Raw genomic sequence first — 22,019 nt, 5'->3', positions numbered from 1 at the left:
TTTTGATGTCAGATGTTCCTAGAAGTATCTGTTACTTGTGTGGAAAATCTCCACAAAATCCTGAGGATCGATGTGGTAAATCAAGCTAGACAATAAAAACATTGCCAGGGCAGTCAACACATGGAAGTGTCCTGCCTTGAGCAAAGGTAATGTGTGGACTGATTCTCATTTTGAGTTGCGGAATAACTAAGTGCTTCTGCCCATCTCCCTTAGAGTAGCCTGGCCTAGGGTATATTAGGTATGAGTACTGCTACTTTGTGTCTCATCTTCCAGTACTTGTCCATAGGCTAGGAGGCATCAGGTTGCTTTGGAGTGAAAGAGAGCCAAACTACATACTATGTTAATTGCATATGTGTAGTTCAGGGTTGGGATGTATGGATTGTGCAAAATCTGTTCCGTCTGTGTTTCATGGATTGTCAGGCATCGTTCATTCCACAGTCTGCTCATTGATGGAATCAGGTTTTTTAGAAGTTCCTAAAACGTGCATTTTTTAATGTGCATTCTTCTAAAAAAAAAAATGTGCATTTTTAGAAGTTCCACAAATGTGCATTTTTGTGCAAATTCACACATGCAAAAATACTCAAAATCCCCCAAATGCGCAAAATTCCCCCAAATGTGCATTTTCATGCTTCAGCCTATGGGGAAATTCACATTTTTGGCCGTAATATCAGCATATTTTTCACTGATGAAATTTGCACAAAATGGTCTGGAAGTTGGCAGAATCCACCCAACAGGGGAAAAGCCATTTTGCTGCAGAATCCGCTGGTCGGATTAATCAAAATCCAAACCCATTTGGTTCTGTTGCGTATTTCTCTGACATCCCCAATTCTGAGTTATCATTTTATTTATTCTAATGTAAGCATGCATGGCCCTGATTTGGATCAGGACCACCACACTCTGGAGGATTAAATCTTCCACCCCACCACCATTTGTTTCCTGAAATCTCGCCCCCCCCCCTCCACACACACACAGACAGTAGAGGATAACAAAAGGAGGGGGGAAGCTTTTGATGATGCCATGGGAGCTTTTCTTCTTTTGTTATCATCCCCATGATACAGAGAATGGTGCTTCAGGAACAGTAGCCAGAAATTGATGGGCAGTTGAGGGGAACTGGAAAGAGAAATATTGAACATGATAGAAAACAGTGAGGATACAGACATAGTTGGGCAAAGCAACCAGCAATAGAATTGGTGAAAGAAAAATGATGTTAGAGTGGACAAACTAGTTCCATGTTTTGGAAGCACTGAGCAAAGGCTGACCAATGGCCTCAATCTCAGTTCTAACCTGGCTGTACCAGATCAGTATCTATGACTGACTGTATTCCAGAAGGGGATAAAGCACTTGAAGAACTTTGAGGTGACTTACATTTCACAAGTCCAGCATCTCCCACAAAGTTTCAGTAGTGAGATAATTGAGAGGGGGGGGGGTACTTCCAGACAGAGGGCTCCTACCAGCTATTCCAGCTTTTCTTTCTTAACAGACTATCTGCAGTACAAGGAAAGACAGGGATATAGGAAAATGAACACACACATGTATACACTGGCACACAAAACAAAAGTACCCCTACCAGCAGTTTTTCAAATATCAAGGAAGGATGCACACTCACAATGCAGCCAAATAAAAATTGATGCTGACCATTTTTACCTTCCCCCACAGTTGCCTCCTCTCTGGCTCTGACCAAGAGAAGGTGGAACAAGCAAGATAGCTGGGTGAGAGTTGTGGATTGTCTGTGCTGTTCTCAGTCATCCTATTGAGGGTGGGGGGATGTTTTTCATGAGGTACAGAGAAAGAAAGGTCCAGACAAGTACATGTGTAATAACTCCAAGTTGTGCCCATGCTGTCCAGGAAAAAAGGTAGCACATATGATAGCTGAGCCTCTGCCAACAACTTCCCTTGGTCCATTTACATTCATTTCGGGAAGGCTACAAGTGAGCTGCTGCAGTAATAAATCTGTTCTCCTCCTCCTCTTCCCTAGCTCAGAGAGATTGACCTAAAGTTTCAAGGTTTCAGCTTTCTAAAGTTTCAAGGTTTCAGCTTCCTTCTCAGGGTCTCCAGGTGAAGGAACTAAATCTTAGGGTAGAATTTGAGAAAAAAGGAGATCAACTCTTTTCCACAGCCTGAACCTTCCTCTCTGTACTTTTTCTCTGTTTATATGAAAGTGATGGAATAGCATAATACAGCTATACTAAATAGATGTTGAAAACACGTGGGGAAGAGGGCAGTGACTTGCACTGGAGAGAGAAGTTAGAAAAGATGTTTCCAGGCTTCTTCCATGGTGTCTGCCCATGCCACCTTTGAGGTCTCAGGCTCTCCCTTCTGAATCTCCCTAGGTGAGCCTCAGGCGACCTGGCTATCTGTTGGCTGAGCTGCTTTCTGAAAATCAGATTGTACTATGTTGTCTGTAGATGCTCTTCTGATACTTAGAGACTTCTTTGTGGATGCCATTATTTAGAATCTCATTGCAGAAGCATATTTATAAATACATAAACATCTCTATCCCATGTGCTTAAAATGTACTTGCCTCCTACTGAGCAAGGCCTAATCAGGTGGGCTCATTCCCAGAAGCTCCACAATCCAATGCAGTGGGAAAGGTTACCATCTCAATATTTGATATAAGCACCAGCGTTCCTATCTTTAGTTAAATAGTGTTCAGTTTGTATATAGATAAAGCTCCCTGCTTACCTGGGAGCCATGTTGGAGGTGGGGGGCACAGTCCTGGTGGGAAGAAAGGGAGCAGCAGAGAGCCAGGTGACCAGAGGGAAGACTGCCCCGCCCATGGCTTGTAAAGGCCAGGCTTGTGGACAGTTTTGGCATTGCCATCTCCAAGTTACCCAAACACCCATCCTAAGGTAGCATAGCTTTTGCTATGCTCTAGTTAACAGGGCTGGGACAATATTTTACCTGTCCCTGATTTGGCACTGTGGTGCAGGGTTTTCACCTTCCCCATGGCAAGAACACTAATCCAGGTGTATATAATGGATCTGTATGGAAGGACAAGTATGAAGGATAGGTCAGCTTTACAAAGACTTGCAGGTCTTCATCACAACTCTGTAGCGTAGAAGGCATTGGTCTGGATCCATTGGTAGGGGGGAGCAGGATTAGGCTCCCTGTTCTCTCATGAGGGGGTCCCCATAAGGGACCTTGGGGGGGCATCAAGAGTCACCCCAGTGGGGAGCGACAATCCTGCGGTGCCTCAGGGCAGTGGAGAAGGGGCTCACTTTGACGTTTGCACTCTGATGGGGGCACCTGACTTTGCCTCCTCACTGAGGCCTCTGGCATGCAAGCCAGAGTAGATGGACTGAACAGCAGGTAGCCTGCTTGATTAATGGATCCATGCATTATGCCCCTGCCAAAATTCTATTACAAGCCGAAACCAATAATTTGTTGCAAGTTGTTTAACCCAAATGAGTCTAAGTCCTATTTGTTCTCCCCTTTTCCCTACCCTTCCCCACAGGAACCAGCTATGTGCTGCCACACACAATGGTGTTAAAGTGCTGCAAATGAATCTTGCAGAAAATTTACTAAAGTTAGTATTATTATTTATTGTTATTAAATTTATTAATCGCCCATCTGGCTGGTCACCCAGCCACTCTGGGCGATGTACAGCGTATAATAAAATAGTTTAAAACAATAAAATTCTACAATAAAAACATTTTCTAAAATACCCTAACCCACCCCAAATGCCTGCCTGAACAACTACGTTTTTAATGCACGACAGAAGCTCATTAAAGAGGGGGCATGGCGGAGTTCCCTAGGGAGGGAGTTCCACAGAGTGGGGGCCACCACAGAAAAGGCCCTCTCCCTCGTCCCCACCAGTCTAGCTGTCCTGGCTGATGGGACAGAGAGAAGGCCATCCGAGGCTGATCTTGTTAAGCGGCCTGTCTGGTGTTGCTGGAGGCGCTCCTTAAGATACTGTACTCTATCTACTCCTTAAGATAGTACTGTACTCTATCTACTACTTAAGATAGTAGAATGTTATAGCGCAGCTTTTCCCTAACCTGGTGCCCTCCAGAAGTTTGGACTACAGCTCCCAGCATTCCTGACCATTGGCCATGCTAGCTGGGCCTGATGTGAGTTGAAGTCCAAAACATCTAGAGGGTGCCAGGTGGGAAAGGCTGTTAGTAGTGCTGTGCTGAAAGTTTCTCCCAGATTTTTTCAATCATTCTCATTCCATTTGATAGAAAAGAAATTACTTTCAAAAAGAAATTCAGTGGTGAAGAAATTTTGGAGAAATTCTCATGGTTGCATTTGAAGTTCTTGTGCCTACCTTACTTAGGAGGTGGCCAAGAAGAGTGTGTGAGTGCCCTGTCTTTCATTGTACAATCATCTTCCTGATAGCCTGTAGCCTTCTCAGCTTCCTACACTACAATTAAGGCCCCGGGGAAGGGATCATGAAATAATTCCTCCCATAGGGTCTTTTCCACTCTGGAAGTGCAGGCAGCCTGGGAGGTTCGCAATGATTTGGTAAGCTCAAAAACACCACAAAAATAAATTATAAAACACCCTGAGAATGAGGTAGAACAATGGAAGCCTCTTTCATACGGGAAGAAAACTTCAAGGAATTAGACTCAACACTGCCCCTCTCTCACCTGCATTGTGGAGAATGCAAAATAGGGACCAGCCTACCAACACAGCTGATGTTGTTTCAGCACCAAAAAACAAACAAAAAACCTTTATGAAAAAAGGAGACTGTGCAACAACCTCTGTTAGTGGTGAGCCCTACCTGTGAGGACTCACCACTATGTGGAGTTTTTGTGGAGAATTTTGTGGAGAATTTCTCCTCTCCCTGGAGAAATTTGGTGAAATTGTTCCCCCAGTTTCTCTGCCCACAAATAGGGTAGAGAATTCTGAGAAGTTGCTTGTGCACAGTTGTAGCTGTTACAATGTTTTCATGTGTGCAAATTAGTCCATCCAGTGAGAACTTTCTTCTTTCTTTCTTAGAACTTATTTCAGTGTCACATACTTGAGAATCAAGATAATTTGTTCTGAGACAATGAGATAACATGTTTTAATAATTTATTAGTAATAATAAATAATAATTTATTTTAAGTCTTTCCTATTCAGCAAAGCTTTGCTGAACAAAATATCATGTTTGCCATCTCAATCAATGTGTATCATTTTAATTAGTTGAATTGTTAATATAGCAGACTGGAGACCAATTGTAAAGTTATGTGTGTGTGTGTGTGTTTGTTTTTATTATTCATGTGCATTAAACAGTTAATAGACATTTGTTTTAATATATGAATATAGCAAAAAGAAAATTCATTCTTAAATACTTTCAAGATGTTCTTAATAATTTCTGAAGTTCTTGAACTTAAGGCACTTTGCCTCTAGAAGGTATCAGGTTCAGTCCCCAGCATCCCCAGGTAAGGTTGGAAAATCTCCTGCCTGAAAACCTGGAAAGCCGCTGCAAGTCTCTTTTGACATTACTAGGCTAGATGGACCAGTGGTCTTATTCACTATACAGCAGTTTTCTATGTTCCTATGTAACTGTCACTAAAAGAATAGTTTCATTCATATGACAGGTTATTGTAAAAGTATGAGATATTAATGATTTATGATGATACTCTGTTAAGTGCAAAAAAGTCTGAAGATTTTAGCTGTAAATGAGTGGCATATTTTAAAAGAATAGTGAAGTTTCTCTTTCAGTGTAGAAACAGTGATGCATAAAACCAGCTTTATCTCTTGGTGAACAATTGTAACATCATTATCCAATACATTTTGAGAAGATGCTAATGAATCCAATTCTGAGCAATTAAGGTTACATTTTAAATTTTTTAAAAATTAAATAAAACCTTTAGTTATTCTGTCATCATTTTAATTTGCAATGTATTGAAAAGAAATCATTTGCAATGGTCTGTGACAAATCTTATGAAAATTAGTATGTGCTGTGGAGCACATTTATGTGGTCTCCCTAAATGTTCAGGAGCACCTAACTGTAAACACAAACAGTGGTCTTAAAGATATTTCTGTCCCAAAGTGTACTTTGATGGCGAGAAGCTGTAAAATGCTAAATTCTGAGGTTTCTCTGCAACAGAAACCATACTATATAAAGGCACTCCCCCTCCAGTGCTGTGGTTTGTAAGTCTGATTGAAAATAGCTTTAGATGCAGCACAGTATGTGGGGTTTGTGCATCCAACCCATTCCATGTCCTGGGCTGTTTAACCTCTTTTAAAAAAAGAAATCACAGATGAACTCATGTCACTCATAAATCATATTGCCATTTCCTACAAAGCAGAGACAGTCTTGAAACAGCAGTAAATAGTCCGATAGCTTCAAAGTAGCCTCCCTGTACACACACGCATGCATATTTAATCAATTCCAAGTCATTTTGACTTCATGAATTCAGGTGTTTTGGGGTGTGCATAGTCAAGATCAATTCAGATTCGTGGATAATTTTACCATACTTTTGTACTCACTATCAGGGTGGTTAAAAAGCAGTGAAGGATAGGGGTTTTCCAGTCCTGCTCTTTCAGTGTCTATCGATGGCATGAAGCTTCAATGGGAAGGTTAGATCACACAAATAGTTCCTGGTTAGACCTTCGGTGGATTGAACCAGTGGCACCATCGTTTTCATTTTGCTGCTGTTAAAAAGAACCAAAACAACCACAACAACAACATAAAGAGTATATCCAGCTGCAAAAGAGGAATCATGTGCCTCTAATAGGTGATTAAAGGTGGGATAGCTTTTTTCCAATATAGCAAGGTACATCCTGCACTCTCTCTTCTACACAACTGTTAAAAGTACATTTAGCCCTGCTGTCTCCCCATTGCATTATGGTTATTGGAGAAAGGAGAATGCAAGGATGGTTTCTGCCTGATAAATTGGACCTGAAGAGTTGCAGTCCATTAGGAAAGAACCTTCCCATGGCTGATCAATAACTGGAAAGGACTGAAGCATGGGTTAGTGGGATGGGAACACATGGATATTTGGTTCCGTAGGACCCAGCATATTTCCAAAGGGACCAGTTGTAGTGAGCTAGCCCAATCCACAGCAGAGTTAAATCAGGTTAAATCCCATTCACATCAGTTATTGAAACATGTTCCCAGATCATGTGTTGTTGGACTTGAACACTGTTGTGTACATATTGGCTTGTAGATCATAGCTATCATATAATGCAGTCCACCAAGTTTGTTGGCTAAGGTGAAGTACAGAGTTGATGCCTGTAAATTGGTTTAAACCAAATTGTTCTAGTTTAACTGGATGGTGAATCAAGCTGCCCTGGGGAGAAAAGGAGGAGGTAGAATAGAAATACAATGCAGTAGCAATATATGAATTGGCTTGAAAAATGATTTAAGACTATCCTTGTGGTACAATCCTTTGGTAAGAGCTATTTTTGTAATGGAAACAAAATATTGAGATGACAAGGTGTAAAATCACTCAGTCTACATTGTGGAAAATAAATGTGCAGAGCACTGGCACCTAGCCACATGTCTCTGAGATGGGCTAGCTCGTGGGATTAGACAGACTTAATGTCACGTTTTCTGTGGCATGACCAGCTGAGATTTCATGGCAGGCTGGGGTTGTAGCCTGCATTAGGCATGTAAGAAGATAAAACAACAGCTTTATGAGCAAATGTACACTGAAATCTTTTATGCCTTGCAGAGATCCATGTACAGAGGTACTTTTATTTATAGCATTAAAGAGCTGACAGTAATTCGCATCTAATTGAGTAGCCTTACACCATATGTACTAGTCTTCAAGTCATAGCACTTTAGCTTTGATTTGGTTACTAAGTGCATTAGAAACTAGTGGCGTCTCACAAACAAACAGTGCTATATAAAGAAAAGGTGCCATTTTTGTTTTAAAGATAGGTTTATACTGCTAAGAGTCTTTTAACCAATGTGTTTTGCTTTTATTGGGGGTAGTATTGCTTTAAAATAGGCAAGAAAGGAATCCAGTTTTGACATGGTCTCCCTTCCATAGAGGCAAAGGTTAGGTGTGGTAAAGTTGTATATTAAAACTTCAAAGTTTAATGCACAAAGAACCACTGTTGCCATGGTCTTTTCCTGGGCATTACTTCCATGTAAAGTGCATGTGTAATTCACCACTACTGTGATACATGTTTTCTGTGCTTGTGTTCAAAATGTAAAATGAGAAATGGAGACGTTTGGGGAGGTCAGTGGTAGTGCACGTGCCATGAATACAAAAGGTTCAATCTCTGGAATCTCCTGTGATAAGGAACAGATAGGAGATGATGTGAAAGACTCTCTGCTTGAGATCATGGAGAGCCACTGCTACTCAGAGCAGACTATACTCGGCTAGATGAACAAATAGTCTGATCTGGTATATGGCAGCTTCCTACAGTCCTATACCTATATTTATGAATGGAATCCCATTTGCAAACAACTATTATAAGGGAATCTCTTCAAAATTGTGAAAATACTGATATTATTTTATTCAGTTTTGATTGTTTTACTTGAACATTATTATAACTAGTTAACTTTTTAAAAAAATACCTTAGATGGAGAAAGTAAGACGAGGAAGGATATGGGAGGGCAGATATGGAAGGGAGATAGGCGCAAGCAGTCAGGCCATTTTTCTTAATTTTGTACTTCAGCATATACGTGTGCATATATGCCTGGTTTGTTGGTATGTATATTAATTTCTTCTTTCTTAATTAATACCCTGCTGACACTGGTTGATATGAAATGAAATGAAAATGTTAGCCCTTGTGTGTTTGATGAATTTGAAAAGTCAAAATAGATAATGGTACTGACGAAGCAGGTCACTAGTGGTAGGGGCAGCTTCACATGCGAAGAGATATGGGTGCTTCCAGATGGAGGGCCCCTAGAATTAATTAGAAGGCATTGTGCAGCTATTCTTTATTTTTCTCCTTAATGGATCTTCTGCAGTAAGAAAAAAAGATGGAAGAAGCATTAGGAAAACACAAGAAGGCTACGGGTGAAATACAACAACATCTGGACCCCTTCCCTCCACTGTAAATTCCATGAATGAGGCAAGCTGATGGTGTGATAAAAGCCTTGTCTGAAAGCACCCATGGACACAGAGCTGCTTTCTCCACTGAGGAGAATGCATATATATATATATATATATATACACACACACGCGCGCGCGCGCGTTTGTGCGCGCACACACACACACACATAATATTGCTAGGACTGCAGTCAAGATGACAGTTTATAACTGAGAAGCAAAAGTACATGATACTGAAAATATATGAAACATATGTCATAGTTGTATAGTCTAAGTTAAGTATATTGAGTTGCGTTATTATACAGAAAGTTCTAGTTGCAATACTTTTAACTGGTAAATAAGACCAGAAACACCTATCCCAGATTAATGAATATGCTTCTCGCCTTTCCTGAGCTTTAGGCAGTGTGCATATGTCTTTCCTCAAACATATTTATACTCTGTGTTTGAATTATATTTGAGTTGACTGGTTCATTTCCCTCCTGAGATTAGAGCAACTGAAAATCAAAAGATCTATAAAGGGACAGACCTGATTTCTGCCTTTATTTTTTATTTTTTTAGGTGACATTTACGAAGAGGAAATTTGGGTTAATGAAGAAGGCTTACGAGTTGAGTGTTCTGTGTGACTGTGAGATTGCTCTAATAATCTTCAATAGCACCAACAAACTGTTCCAGTATGCCAGCACTGATATGGACAAGGTGTTGCTGAAGTATACAGAGTACAATGAGCCACATGAGAGTCGAACGAATTCAGATATTGTTGAGGTAAGAATACATCTCTTCTTAAAATAAAAAATCTATAACTTGTCTTGCAAGTTGGAAATTGACTTTACTTTCTCCATGGAAATTATTTGCTAAAGTTCAAGGGAAATTACTATGGATATTCATTCTACAACTCACAAATTATTCAGTTCAGAATAGAACACTACAGTACTTGAGTCAGTTGCTTTCCTTAATTAATTTTATTTCCATTTTACGTTTGTAAAGAATTCACTTCTCTCAAATGCAGGCACCTTTCTCACTGTCAAGCACAAAATACAAATCTTTAGCTACTTAAAACCATGGATTCACATTTAAAGGCATCCTTTTTGCCATCCAATACAATTTGTAATGTGGTTGCAAGTTAAATATCATGTAGGGAGAGCATCCCAGGGACCATAGGATATTTCAGTGTTTCCCCTTTGAAACTGTACATACTGCTATGACCTTGGAAGGGGAACTCCGAATGGCAGTTGTTTCCCTCTGCCCCTTGCAGCTGCCACGGAAAGCACTGCAGCAGCTTCCTCACTTGGGGTCAAAGCTCTGACCTTGAGTAGGGATGCAAATGAGGGGGAAGGGGATGGGGAGATGCTGAGGATCTGCAACATCCTGGTGCCTCCCAGCTCCTGCCCTCACCCCTGTCACAATGACTTCACTAGATACTCTCCAAAGTGTGTCTAGTGAGAAAAGCAACAGAAAGGAAGACAGAGAAAAGGTCGCCTCCATCACTCCTGCTCTGCCAGGGTCTGCCAGCAGAGCGCTGGATATTCAGAGTGCTCTTTCAAAAAGCATAGAGTTGCACTGTTAAGGGTCTAACCATGATGAGTAATACAGGCCTTTTATACATGTGGCTCATACATGTACCTTGATGATTGTTTAATATATTTTGAAATAAATATTTTGCTGCTTTGCAGAGAATAATAGAAGAACGTTGATTCCCAAATGCTTTGTATTACTTGTTTACTGCCATCAATTTAATCTTAGGACAGTACCTTAAGCAGAGATGTAAACAAATAGTTGAGTCACCTCAGCCAGCTTTCTTAACGTTCTTTGACAAATACTTATTTCAGTGTAATATTCTCAGGGAATTTTGCTGCCGATTTCAGTGGAGCCAAAATTTAAGTGCCTGTCTGCCTGGTGGCTTCCTGTACTTTTTGGCTCTGTGCTTTAATGCAAATCCAGAAGTGCACAAAACAGTTCCATAAAAAAGGAGTTTATATGTTCCTTCCCTGTGATAACTGTACCACCCATGCTGATGCTTTGATTAATCTGTCATCAGGGCTGGTAGGGTTATGGTGTAGGGAGTGCATAGGTACCATATGGTTTGAAGGGTTCAGAGTCTGCAGGCAAGCCTGTCATAAAGTCCAACGATTATGTTTAAGTAGAAGTAGTGATTGGCAATCACATAGGTAAAGGCTTTTGGTAAGTTATCATTTTGACTTCGTCACCTTTTGGAGGGAGTGGAATATGAATAATTTCTTATTGGCATAACTTCTTGGGAATTGCTTCTTAGGAAATGTTTATTAGCACTTACAACAGACCTTTATCTCTGCATTTTTCCCTCGTTCAAATCCTGGCTGACAAATGAGAGAACAGTCTGCATGTGGAATTCATTGCCATTATTTAGGCATTTTGCTGCCCTGGGCAAATTAGTAAAATAATGGCGATGCACTCTGATGAGCTAGAGCTCTTGGATCTTCCCTGCCCATCTAGAATTTTTCTGTGACTTGGTATGCCCTAATATGGACTCCTTCACAAACCTACACTGGCTTGCCATCCCCCTCCCTTGTATCTATTCCATGGCCTAGTTAGAGATGTACTTTTTAAAATACATTTTTATGGCACTGCAAAGAAAGTGGCATTGTTTTATGAATTGTTTAGGGAGCAATCCTATACATGTCTAGACAGAACAAAGTCCTACAAATCCCAGCATCCTTCCATGCTGGGAATTGTAGGACTTTTTTCTGTCTAAGCAAGCATAGGATTGCACCGTTAGTTGACTAGTAATCTAAAGGTTAGTTATGCCCATTGGTTTCAAAATAGAAGTGCTCAGGCAAAAACACACCAAGCCATCATATATAGGGTAGTACTTGTGAAATTATTATTAATATGTGCAGACCTTCATTGCTGTAGAGTGTTTTGTGTAAGGTGGCCACTTACAGCTCACCCCAAAAGAGGAAATGCCTCACCAGAAAAGAGGACAAAAAAGGACAGTGATTTGCATAACATATGCTAATTTATATTATAGAAGCAAATTTAGAAATAATTATTATAATTTAAATAGAAATACAGTAAATCTCGCTGTTGTGCAGAAGGGTGACCTGTGTACCTGCCTGTTCAGTCAGCTGTCCAGGTGCTGTTGGTGGGCAACTTCAAGGCTCAGCTCTTCCTTCTCATGGCTCTTTATCTTTAAACCAGTCTTGGACTGGGCAGCCCTTCAGACAGAGGACAGTCCTCTTAAAAAAAAAAAAAAAAGGACACATGGCCATCTTACAATGGAACAAATTCTTTTTTGTCACCCAAATTTCCTACTTTAAAAAAAGCCCCTATTTCATAGGGTGGAGAAAGTGACCCCCCCCCCGAAAATTTCCATTGCCCCTCCCTCTGAAAAAAAGGCTTTCATAACTTTAGCCCTGTTCCCTTGCAATTGCTTCAGTGGTTGTTATCATCAGGAACTGCTGCTGTTGCATATGGAGTTCTGCTGATGCTTGGAATCATCGGCTGTCACTTTCCTTTCTTTGCCTTCCTGTAGCATCAGGTGCTCTGTGCCTGCAGTTCAGTACTGTAGACAAGGCATATCCACTGCAGCTACAGAGCTGCTCCCACCCCATTAGGCGTAAGGTACCAATCATTCAGCTGGACTGCTTTTCTGTTAAGTCTGTCTTGGTTCTAATTTCCTACAATGTACAGATTTGAGGTAGGATGGGCTTTTGATTTCTAAAAATAAAATAAAAAATAGTATGAATGTGAGAATGGCCAAATGTTTGCAGATTTTTAGAAATGTGAAAATCTTTGAATGTAGAAAAATACTTCCTGACAAAATATACCTACCAAACTATGGTTTGTGACAATATGTGCAGTAGGAAATTTGTTTGTCTGTGGGTGTACACTACATGCACAGTTGTGGCTGTTTACAGATTTGTGTCAACCAACGTTTCGGACTCTTTCTACCGAAAGAGCTATAACTATAGGAACACATTGGCAATCATTTTAGAATATTGAAATGGTCAAATAATAATCACACAAAAGAGAAACAAAATTCCTTGTATATTGTTCCTTCCCATATGGCTACGCTTGCTAGTTGCTAAAATAGCTTACTAACTTGAAAAGATGTGATTTTCTACATTCAGACCCAAGTATGGAGTGCAGAGGTCATTCCGGATTCAGCACTGTTTCAGGGTCAGAGGAAATAGTTCTGCAGCGTGTGTGGGTGTTTAGGAAAAAAAGAATCTTTACATTAGCCAAAAAAAGAAGAAGAATCTTCAGTGTAATTATATTGTTTTACTTGATAATTAGCATCACTGTTGCCAGTACAATGAAGCAAGAAAACAAAAGCTGAAGAGGCAGGCAGCTTTGCACATAGAAAGTAGCTGGAGTACATGTCTTGGTGCAAAGTAAAGAATTGTCGTCTTTTAAATATATCATTGAAATGCTAAAAAGAAAACCCTACCCTGATAAAATCATATTCTTTTAAGGCAACCAGAATTGTTTGACGTTGTGGTCTGAAGAATATGATAGTGACCTTTTCATACTGCAAGTTTGTTGTTGTATGTTTGAGGCAATAAAAAGTTACTAATGTGATAATATCTATAAATCAATTCATTTCCATCTTTGTGATTGTTTAACTGACTCTGTGATAAACATTTCATTGCACAAAGCACCTGATTCATGGTTAAATCTTCTTTACACTTTTCACTGTGATACAAATGGCTGAGCAGGTGTATGCTGATCAGCCTATGAATTTCTGTTTTGCTTATTTCTAAAACGATGTTTCAACTTACAGTTAGTTCATTTTGAGCAGCTTAACAGCATGGTCAGAATGGGATGACCTGATGTAGTGGGATGATTTTATCATAGAATCACAGAATAACAGGGTTGGAAGGGGCCTATAAGACCCTCGAGTCCAACCCCCTGCTCAGTGCAGGGATCTACATACATGGAAACTGCACAGATGGGTTAGGCATAGGTGATAGCAAGTGTGTGTTCGATTCTCAAGATCCAACAACAGACTCTGACAATGTATATAATTTTATTATTAAAGCTATTTTTTGTTTATTATTTGTCTTAAAGGGATTCTGTTGGAATTAATCACACATAGCACTTTTTAATCAAATGTTGGAGAAGAACACCATCGGGACTGTGTCCTGCAGTGTTTGTTTGTTTTTTAAAAAATTTAATGCTTGGAAGGACATTCCAAATAATATTTAAATATTATTTGCTTATCTGACTGGATGATCTCAGTTCTGCATAGCAAATTTAGGCATTACAAACAATAAAGCAAAAATCATCATTGCAGATTAACTTTTTGACCTTTTAAACAATAATACATATTATGGAAACTGCTAAGAGAGAATCATAACTCCCACTTAATAATGAAGCAAAATACACAGTTGGAACCTTTGTGTCACTAGCTGAAGCAGACAAAAATATAAAGTCAGTGGGCAGCTTGTTGAAGTTTTATCTATGAAATGAATTTGCTTTGGAACTCCATGAAGACGTAGCACCTGGTGGAAGGCCTTTTTAATGAATCCAGGATAACATGTTATACCGTAAGGCTTTATTCTGCCATATTTTCTCTCACACACATTCTCATTGGCTGCAGTTCTAATACACATTGAAGCGTTTGCTTAGTTGAAGCATTTTAATGTCTTGTGGGTGTTTTCTTCCCTAGTTTCACCCACCTCCGTGATTCCCATCCCTTGTTACACAGAGTATTGCAAATCTTTTCCAGCCCTATACATCTGTCTTTCTGATTCTGCATTTCCATTGTCTCTTTCTTCACATAAATCGCACTTTTCTCTGTCCCCCAGACTATCACTCACCCTTTTTGTTAGATCTACTCCATCAATCTTTTACTTCTCTACTGTTCTCACAATGGTTCACCCTTTTCTGTCCTCACCAACCCACTCCTTTCTATCAAGTTGAGCCCCTGATTGCTACTTTTCAGTTCAGATTTCCTACTTCATTCAAACCTTTCATTTCTCTCTCTTCTGGAGGCTGGACCCTGCCTCTCAGCAGTTATCCCCTTAATTTCTCTCTTTCTCACACACACACACAGAGCAAACATCCTGGTGAATACATCCACAACTGATTCTCATTTTTCCCGTAAAGACAGTTTCGATGCAACCTTAGTCAGAGCTTCTCCTCCCTTACTGTTCTCCTCCAAACTGCATAGTTGTGACATATATCGCCAACTCACATCTACTTCTAACTTTCCTAAGACTATTACTTAAATCCTAACTTCATTTGCACTTACACTCTGATCTGGGTATGCATTCTACAACCATTGTCTTCCTCCTATATTTCTATTTGTTTGGCCTTTCCCTGTTCAGGAGCATGCTCTGCAGGAAATTTACCTTCTCACTGATTTAGCAACTTTCTCAGAAAGCATCAATGTCTTGGATTTACTAACCCAGAAGAATACCCTGAGATACTCTGTATGGAGTTGCCAGGTCCCCCGAGGCCCAAACCCTGAGCCTCAAGGGGTGATTGATGTGTTAGGGAGTGGCGCTTGGTGGGATGGGGTAGAGCTTGGTGGGGTAAAGGGAGGGTACCTGTTAGTGCAAGGATCATAGTCAATTTATTTGTATACTGCATTTTCTACAATACATGGTGCTCAAAGAGGTTCATGAAACAAACAAATAGCCATAATTATAATACATTACAATACAACATTAACTCAATCACAATTCATTTAAAACATATTAAAATTTAAATATGCACAAAACATACCAGAAGGTCAGTTAACAATATCCAGTACCAATAATATCAATATTCACATTAAACAATTCATTAAACATTTTAAGAGTCTTAATGGTAAGATACCTCATCCATATCAAACTCACCGAAAAAAGGGTAAGGAAAAAACACATAAGGCACTTCGAACAGCCCACCCTCAAGAGCAGGGTTTCTTGCCCGGAGCCAAGAAAGAGCACTCTCATCCCCATAGCAACTTTCTTCCTGTCTCTTGACAAAAGAGCACCAGGAGACCGCAAGATGGACAAAGCCTCTCCCTGAGCAGATGCCCTAAAGGAGTAAAGATAGCACCAACCAGGGCCAGCCCTGCCTATAGCCAGAAAGAGTCAATTGCCTCAGGCAGCAGATGCTGGGAGCAGCAGCAGCAACCCCCAGGCTATTCCACTTGAGCTCTCCAGGTGTTCTCCTTTGTTAGAGGGCAGAATACTGTATTCCACATGACCTATTCTGAACCCCCTAAATTAGTCTGCTGCCTCAGATGTGGTGGAGGATGCCATCCTGTCAACTGCCAGTCCAGTCACCTTCTGGACTTGGAATGAGGAGGAGGCACCATCTTGTCCTTTGTCTCAGCATCAAAATGTCCTGGTATCAACACCTTCACACATAACAAAGTAACAGCAGCTCCCTTGTTGAAGGCTGCTGGGGTGGGGCAAGGCATGTAGAAACAGCCAGACTTTGGTGGCAAACACAGATTGTCTCCCCCACAGTGTTTGGCTGTGCTCAGTAGCTCAGGGTGGAGTATGACAAAAATGGGATGATGCTAATAGGAAATTAGCTGTCCTCTTTGCTCTGCCCCCTCATCCTGGTTTAGCCCTTCCCCTGAAGACCCCAAGAAAAAGCCTAAAACCCAGACACCTCAAGTTAGATTCAGAGACTCTGGAACCCTAATAGCATAGTATTTTAGGAATATCATAGCAGATGCAGTTCGCCATGGTTGCAGTCAGATCAAATCCTGGTTTCATACCCTGTTTAGTACATAGAGATTAATCCTCGACTTCCCAATTTGGAGATAATGGAAAAGTGTGGTTTAATAAACCACAAAATGTTGAATTAAAATGCATGAGGGAAGGGAAGCAGAAGCATGTGGACACAACAGTAGTTTTCAAACTGCCCTCCAGGAACCCTGTTGGAATTTATTACGATTTTATCAATGAGAAGACGAGTAATGATGAATGGATTTAATTGGAAGACTGCTACCAATCTTTCCTGCTTGTGGCCAAAGGGTAGTTTTGGTTGTATACTGGGTAGGGACACTCTCAGTTCACACAAGGTATAGTATGCCCTTTCCCAACCCAGTGCTCTCCAGATGAGTTGAACTACAGCTCTCATTATTCCCAACCAACATGGCCATTTTCTGTCCTGTCAGTGGATGATGGGAGTTGTAGTTCAACACATCTGGAGGGCACCAGGTTGGGGGAGATTGCTGTACTGAGATCCACTATAGGCCTGGCCAGTGTCCTATGTAAAATGTATGTGCGCTCTGGGATCTGCCACAGAATGTCTAGAATGTATGCAGAGGTTCCTTAACAAACACACCGGAGTTCCTTGGTAGATAAATCAGTGTAGGAAGTGTTCCCTGAAGTCAGGAGGTTTGAAAAACGCTTGTTTAAATCATAATAGATACGTAGTGTGTAGGAGAATTCCGTGTGCTTAAAAATCTCATGTTCTCTCTTTCTTGAATGATAAAAACACACAGATTCTAAGCATGCTTAACTGACGAGTCTTACTGATTTCAACAGAGTTTACTGCCAAGTATGTTGTACTATGACTTGCAGCTTGACTTTCTTTCTCATTAGCTGTGCAAGACAAATAGAACTAGTCCAACTGAATGGCCACTGCATTGTAGATCACCTCTTATAGCTCTGTATTTACTGTACATTGTTGTTTACATGATCTCCTACTATGTGTTGTATAGTACAGGGTGTTTCAAAATGATGGACCCAATTTCAAAGCAGTATATTTCACGATGGCAACATGTTACAATTACACCAAAAGTTACAAACGGTTTAATGAGTTATCAAGTTTTACTAACCATTTTAGTAAAATGGTTAGTAAAACTAACCATTTTGCTCCATGTGCCCTCCACCTGCTGTATGGACAATATCGAGACGATAGTTGAAGTCGCGGGCTACACTGAAAACTCTCTTGAATTCTTCTCATGTTTTCCTCTGAAGTGTGTGATCACCCTGAGCTCTTCCTCTTACATAAACAGCCTGTTTCCTCAAATTGTCGGTACCAACAACTAATGCTCTTTGGCATTGGTGAATCAATGCCAAAACGCCGTTGAAACACACACTGCACCGCAGTTACGGATTCAGTCTAGCTGAACTGCAGAACGCAAGCTGCCTTGTGTTGCGGGTTCACCATCTTGCAAATGACTGAGGCTAGGGGCTGTTTCTGTGCTGAGAGAGGCATCTAGTAATCATTTGAAACTCTATGCCCCAGCCTTTCAAGTAGTAAGAGTTTCATTCATGGGCAGTTTGTGGTTGCAGAGATATAGCGATTTCAAATCGGGTCCATCTTTTTGAAACACCCTGTACTCTTTCATCTGCTGTATGTTGGGAGGATACACCCACAGCTAAAAACTTTTATTAACTTCAGTAAGTATAACTTCTGTTAATAAGAGTGTTTGGTTGTGTATCGATTCTCCCAAAGTTTGTCACCGATATTGTAACTGCCATGAGAAAATGCTTGGGTATATAAGGTTTAAGAAAAGCAAGTTTTTTTTAGAGTTAACTGTTGGCAGTGGGTAGAAAAGCCATTTTCTTCTACAGAGAATATGAAGCCAATGTCAGTTTACAATGGACATTTCTTCAGAGGTTTGCTTGCTTTGCACATTGGGTAATACATTTCTTAATACTGAAGTCCAGTTCTTGTTGCAAATCTAAATAGAATTTTAATACAACCAGCAATGTAGTTTTAATAGGAATGAGCTGTTGGGAAAGCTCCTGTGTGGGATAATGTCAGCTCTTGAATGTTAAGCTGCTGTTACTCCTTTAGTATTCTGAAAAGTTGGAAATGATAAAAGCAGTAGTTGCCACTTAGGGTGCATAGAGACTACACCTCCATATGGACTACTGCATAAGTTGATACATGTTTGAAAGAAATGACAGAATCCCATTTTGCTGATTGACTTATTACATATTATTGTATTAGATCTTTCTTGCAGTGGATCCTAGAGCATACCTAAGATTAGTTGCCTGGTAGGAAATTCTGAATGAGATGAAGGGGGAAAAATCCCCTCTGTCAATTATTTCCAAAGGTCACAGAACTAATGACTAGCTGAGAGGTTAATTAGATTCTGAAAGCCTTTTCATATCAATTAAGACTCTTATCTGTATATCCATAGTAAATAAGCACCTCACACTATTTCAGGTTGTGAACCTTTGTGGTCTTTGACATGATGGAAATGCAGGGGGAACATTAAATGCAAGAGCTTTGTACTTCCTGTTTCCGTGCTTCTCCATCACATCCAAAATAGAACTGTTGCATCTTCCACCTACAGGGAGACGCACAGAGTCCCAAGCACTTGCATATCTCACTATGTAAGTTTCAGGTGTAATGCAGATACAGAGATTCCAGCCTTAAGGGCATTTTCACAAGGGGTAAGAACATAAGAACATCAGGCCACTCCTGAAAAAGCCTAACTTGGACCTGGAGGATGTTAACAACTATAGGCCAGTGGCCAACATCCCCTTCCTAGGTAAGGTGCTTGAGCGGGTGGTTGTGGGACAACTCCAGGCACTTTTGAATGAAACGGATTATCTAGATCCATTTTAATCAGGCTTCAGGCCTGGTTTTGGAATGGAAACTGCCTTGGTCACCCTGTGAGATGACCTTGGCCAGGAGAGGTACAGGGGGAGTGTGACCCGGCTGATTCTCTTGGACCTTTCAGCGGCATTCAATACCATTGACCATGGTATCCTTCTGGATAGGTTGTCTGGGTTGGGAGTTGGGGGCACTACACTGCAGTGGTTCTGCTCCTACTTGGATGGCCAATTCCAGAAGGTGGTGCTGGGGGATTATTGCTCTGTGCCTTGGCAATTATGCTACAGGGCTCTATCCTCTATACTGTTTAACTTGTACATGAAACTGCTGGGGGAGGTTATCCAGAGGGGTGGGCTGAGGTGCCATCAATATGCAGATGACATGCAGCTCTGCCTGTCCTTTTCTTCAAACCCAGGTGAGGCAGTGGCTGCTCTGAATCAGTGCCTGGATATGGTAATGGACTGGATGAGGGCCAATAAACTGAAACTCTATCCAGACAAGACAGAGGTACTGTTAGCAGGTGGTTCATCTGCCCAGCTAGGTGATGTTCAACCTGTTCTGAAGGGGGTTGCAGAAAGCTGATGTAGTTTGACCCCTGGGGTAGAAGGTAGGAGAAACACATGGTTCCCAATCCCATGTTGCCCTTGTCATGAAAATGTGGGCTCAGTGGGATATATACAGACAGAATCTTCACCAGCCACCATTTTTCCCTGCTGTAGATACTATCCAATTTTAAAATGTTGTCCTACAAGCTGGGCTCTAAACCTGGCAGTATTCAGATTTGGAGAGGGAAATGGCCTTGTGGGGAAGGTACTGGTAGGAACGAATCTGGAGGGGCTTAGCAACTTCCTCCTCCTACCTGCTGATCCTCCCCATATGTGCCCTACCACCCCAGCATTTGCTTTATGCAAATACGCATTTGCAGACATAAGAGTTAGATTCACCCTGTTCCATTGAAATCAGTGGGCCTTACTTCCAAGTACGTATGTTTTAGAACAGCATTTCTCAAACTATGGACCGAGACCCACCAATGGGTTTCACCCCATTTCAGGTTGGTCTTAGTACTGCAGACAGCCCAGTGCCTCTTTGCTTGACCGACCTGTGCTATGGCCACACCATGCACACTGCATAATCAAGTGTAGCAGTGGAAGTTGGTTAGAGAGCAAGGCAAATATTTTTAATAATAATTTTTAAAAAAACTGGGAATAAAGAGGAACAGGGTAAGAGAGGGATGCTGTAATAGGAGGAAGTGAATGTAACAGCAGGAGGGAGGGATGAAAAGATTAGGGATTAGTACAAGTTAAGGATGAAAGGAGAAGGGGAGAAGAAATAACAGAACATGAGTAAGAATACGTTGAGAGTCTTATGGGGGTTGGGGAGAAGGAAAACAATACAAAATACAAAGTCTTCTCTACTTAGAGCCTCTGGATCAGCAAAGTCTGCCTGAAATGGGGAGGCTGAGTCATGATATCTCCAGTGCCAATGTCTGTACGTCAGTTAAGGAAAGCTGAACTATGGAAGTCCCTGTACAAGGAAGTAGCTGTGGCAAAGAAATTTGCAGTTTCCAAAAAGGGACTAGGTATCTATATAAAATTATTTTAGTACTTACCAACTGATAATCCCAAACTCCATTTCAATCTGCCACCATTTTTGTGATTGGCTCTACAATTTTGTAACTGATGGGCCTCAGTCATTTTCAGGGGGCCTTGGGGATAGAAAGTTTGAGAACCCCCATTTTAGAGCTAGACATTTGTTCCAATTCACTTCAGTTTGACTAGCACATGAATTTGAGGTCTACTTGGTATTTTCAGTGGAATGTATTTTCTCATTAATTGGGTAGACTGTGTGCTAGGCTGTAACTGCAGTTTACACCCATTGACTCAAGAACAGACTTACAGGTCTGTTTCAAATCTATCATATTGTTACAAGTAAGCTGTGATTTATAATTGGAGCCAATAGGCTGAAAGTTAAGCACATTTAATTTTCTCTGAATTGTAACTACTGGGCCGGTTCGCATGATCAGAATAAACCACAATGGTCATCCTGTTTGAAGCTTGCTAGCAAACTACAGAGAAAAATAGAAATACTCTTAAGCAGTTTATTTGCTTTGAAAATTGGAAAGTCTGGTAAACTGGTTATGAAATCACTACTGGAGAAAGCACAAATGTGGACTGGGGCAGAGAACCTTGCTGTTAACTGGAGGAAAAGCAAAACCCTGACATAAGTGTTAAGCAGCCAGGTAGGGTGAAGGGAGAAGGCTGACATACCTGCCCTAATTTCAGTGGAAGGGAAGCTAATTTATGCAAGCAGGATCTCTGTATTTGGCAGTGCCCCTTTTAATTTTTTGGCTTCTCCTCCTTTGTCAACCAGTTCTTAGTTCCTGGATGTTGTCAACGTAAAAATCCTATGAGACCAAAAGTGAGGAGTGGGGAGGAATGAGTGTTTTAAAATTGATTCATAATACATTTTAACATAAAAATTCCCTTTTTAAGTTAAAAAAATGTTTTTTAAACATAAAAATGAGGTCTTGAATCAGTAGAGTGCACTGTTCGTTCTACTTCACAGACAAGTGTTTCTTCT

General features: G+C 40.8%; 1 protein-coding gene across 7 annotated transcripts in view; it reads left to right on the top strand.

Annotated features, from left to right (window-relative positions):
• The window catches only part of MEF2C (myocyte enhancer factor 2C), a 201,601-nt gene that overhangs the window by 88,006 nt on the left and 91,576 nt on the right, over nucleotides 1–22,019 (top strand). For all 7 annotated transcript variants that reach the window (XM_084833623.1, XM_084833622.1, XM_084833626.1 and 4 more), the window contains exon 3: nucleotides 9,498–9,701. In XM_084833623.1, coding sequence (XP_084689749.1) covers nucleotides 9,498–9,701 — 204 coding nt within the window. The remainder of the gene's footprint in view (nucleotides 1–9,497; nucleotides 9,702–22,019) is intronic.

Source organism: Heloderma suspectum, chromosome 2, assembly GCF_057233095.1.
Source record: "Heloderma suspectum isolate Gila_16-S chromosome 2, 16-S_ref, whole genome shotgun sequence".
In the NCBI taxonomy this organism is placed as follows: Eukaryota; Metazoa; Chordata; class Lepidosauria; order Squamata; family Helodermatidae; genus Heloderma; species Heloderma suspectum.
This window is presented reverse-complemented; position numbering and strand designations above follow the sequence as displayed.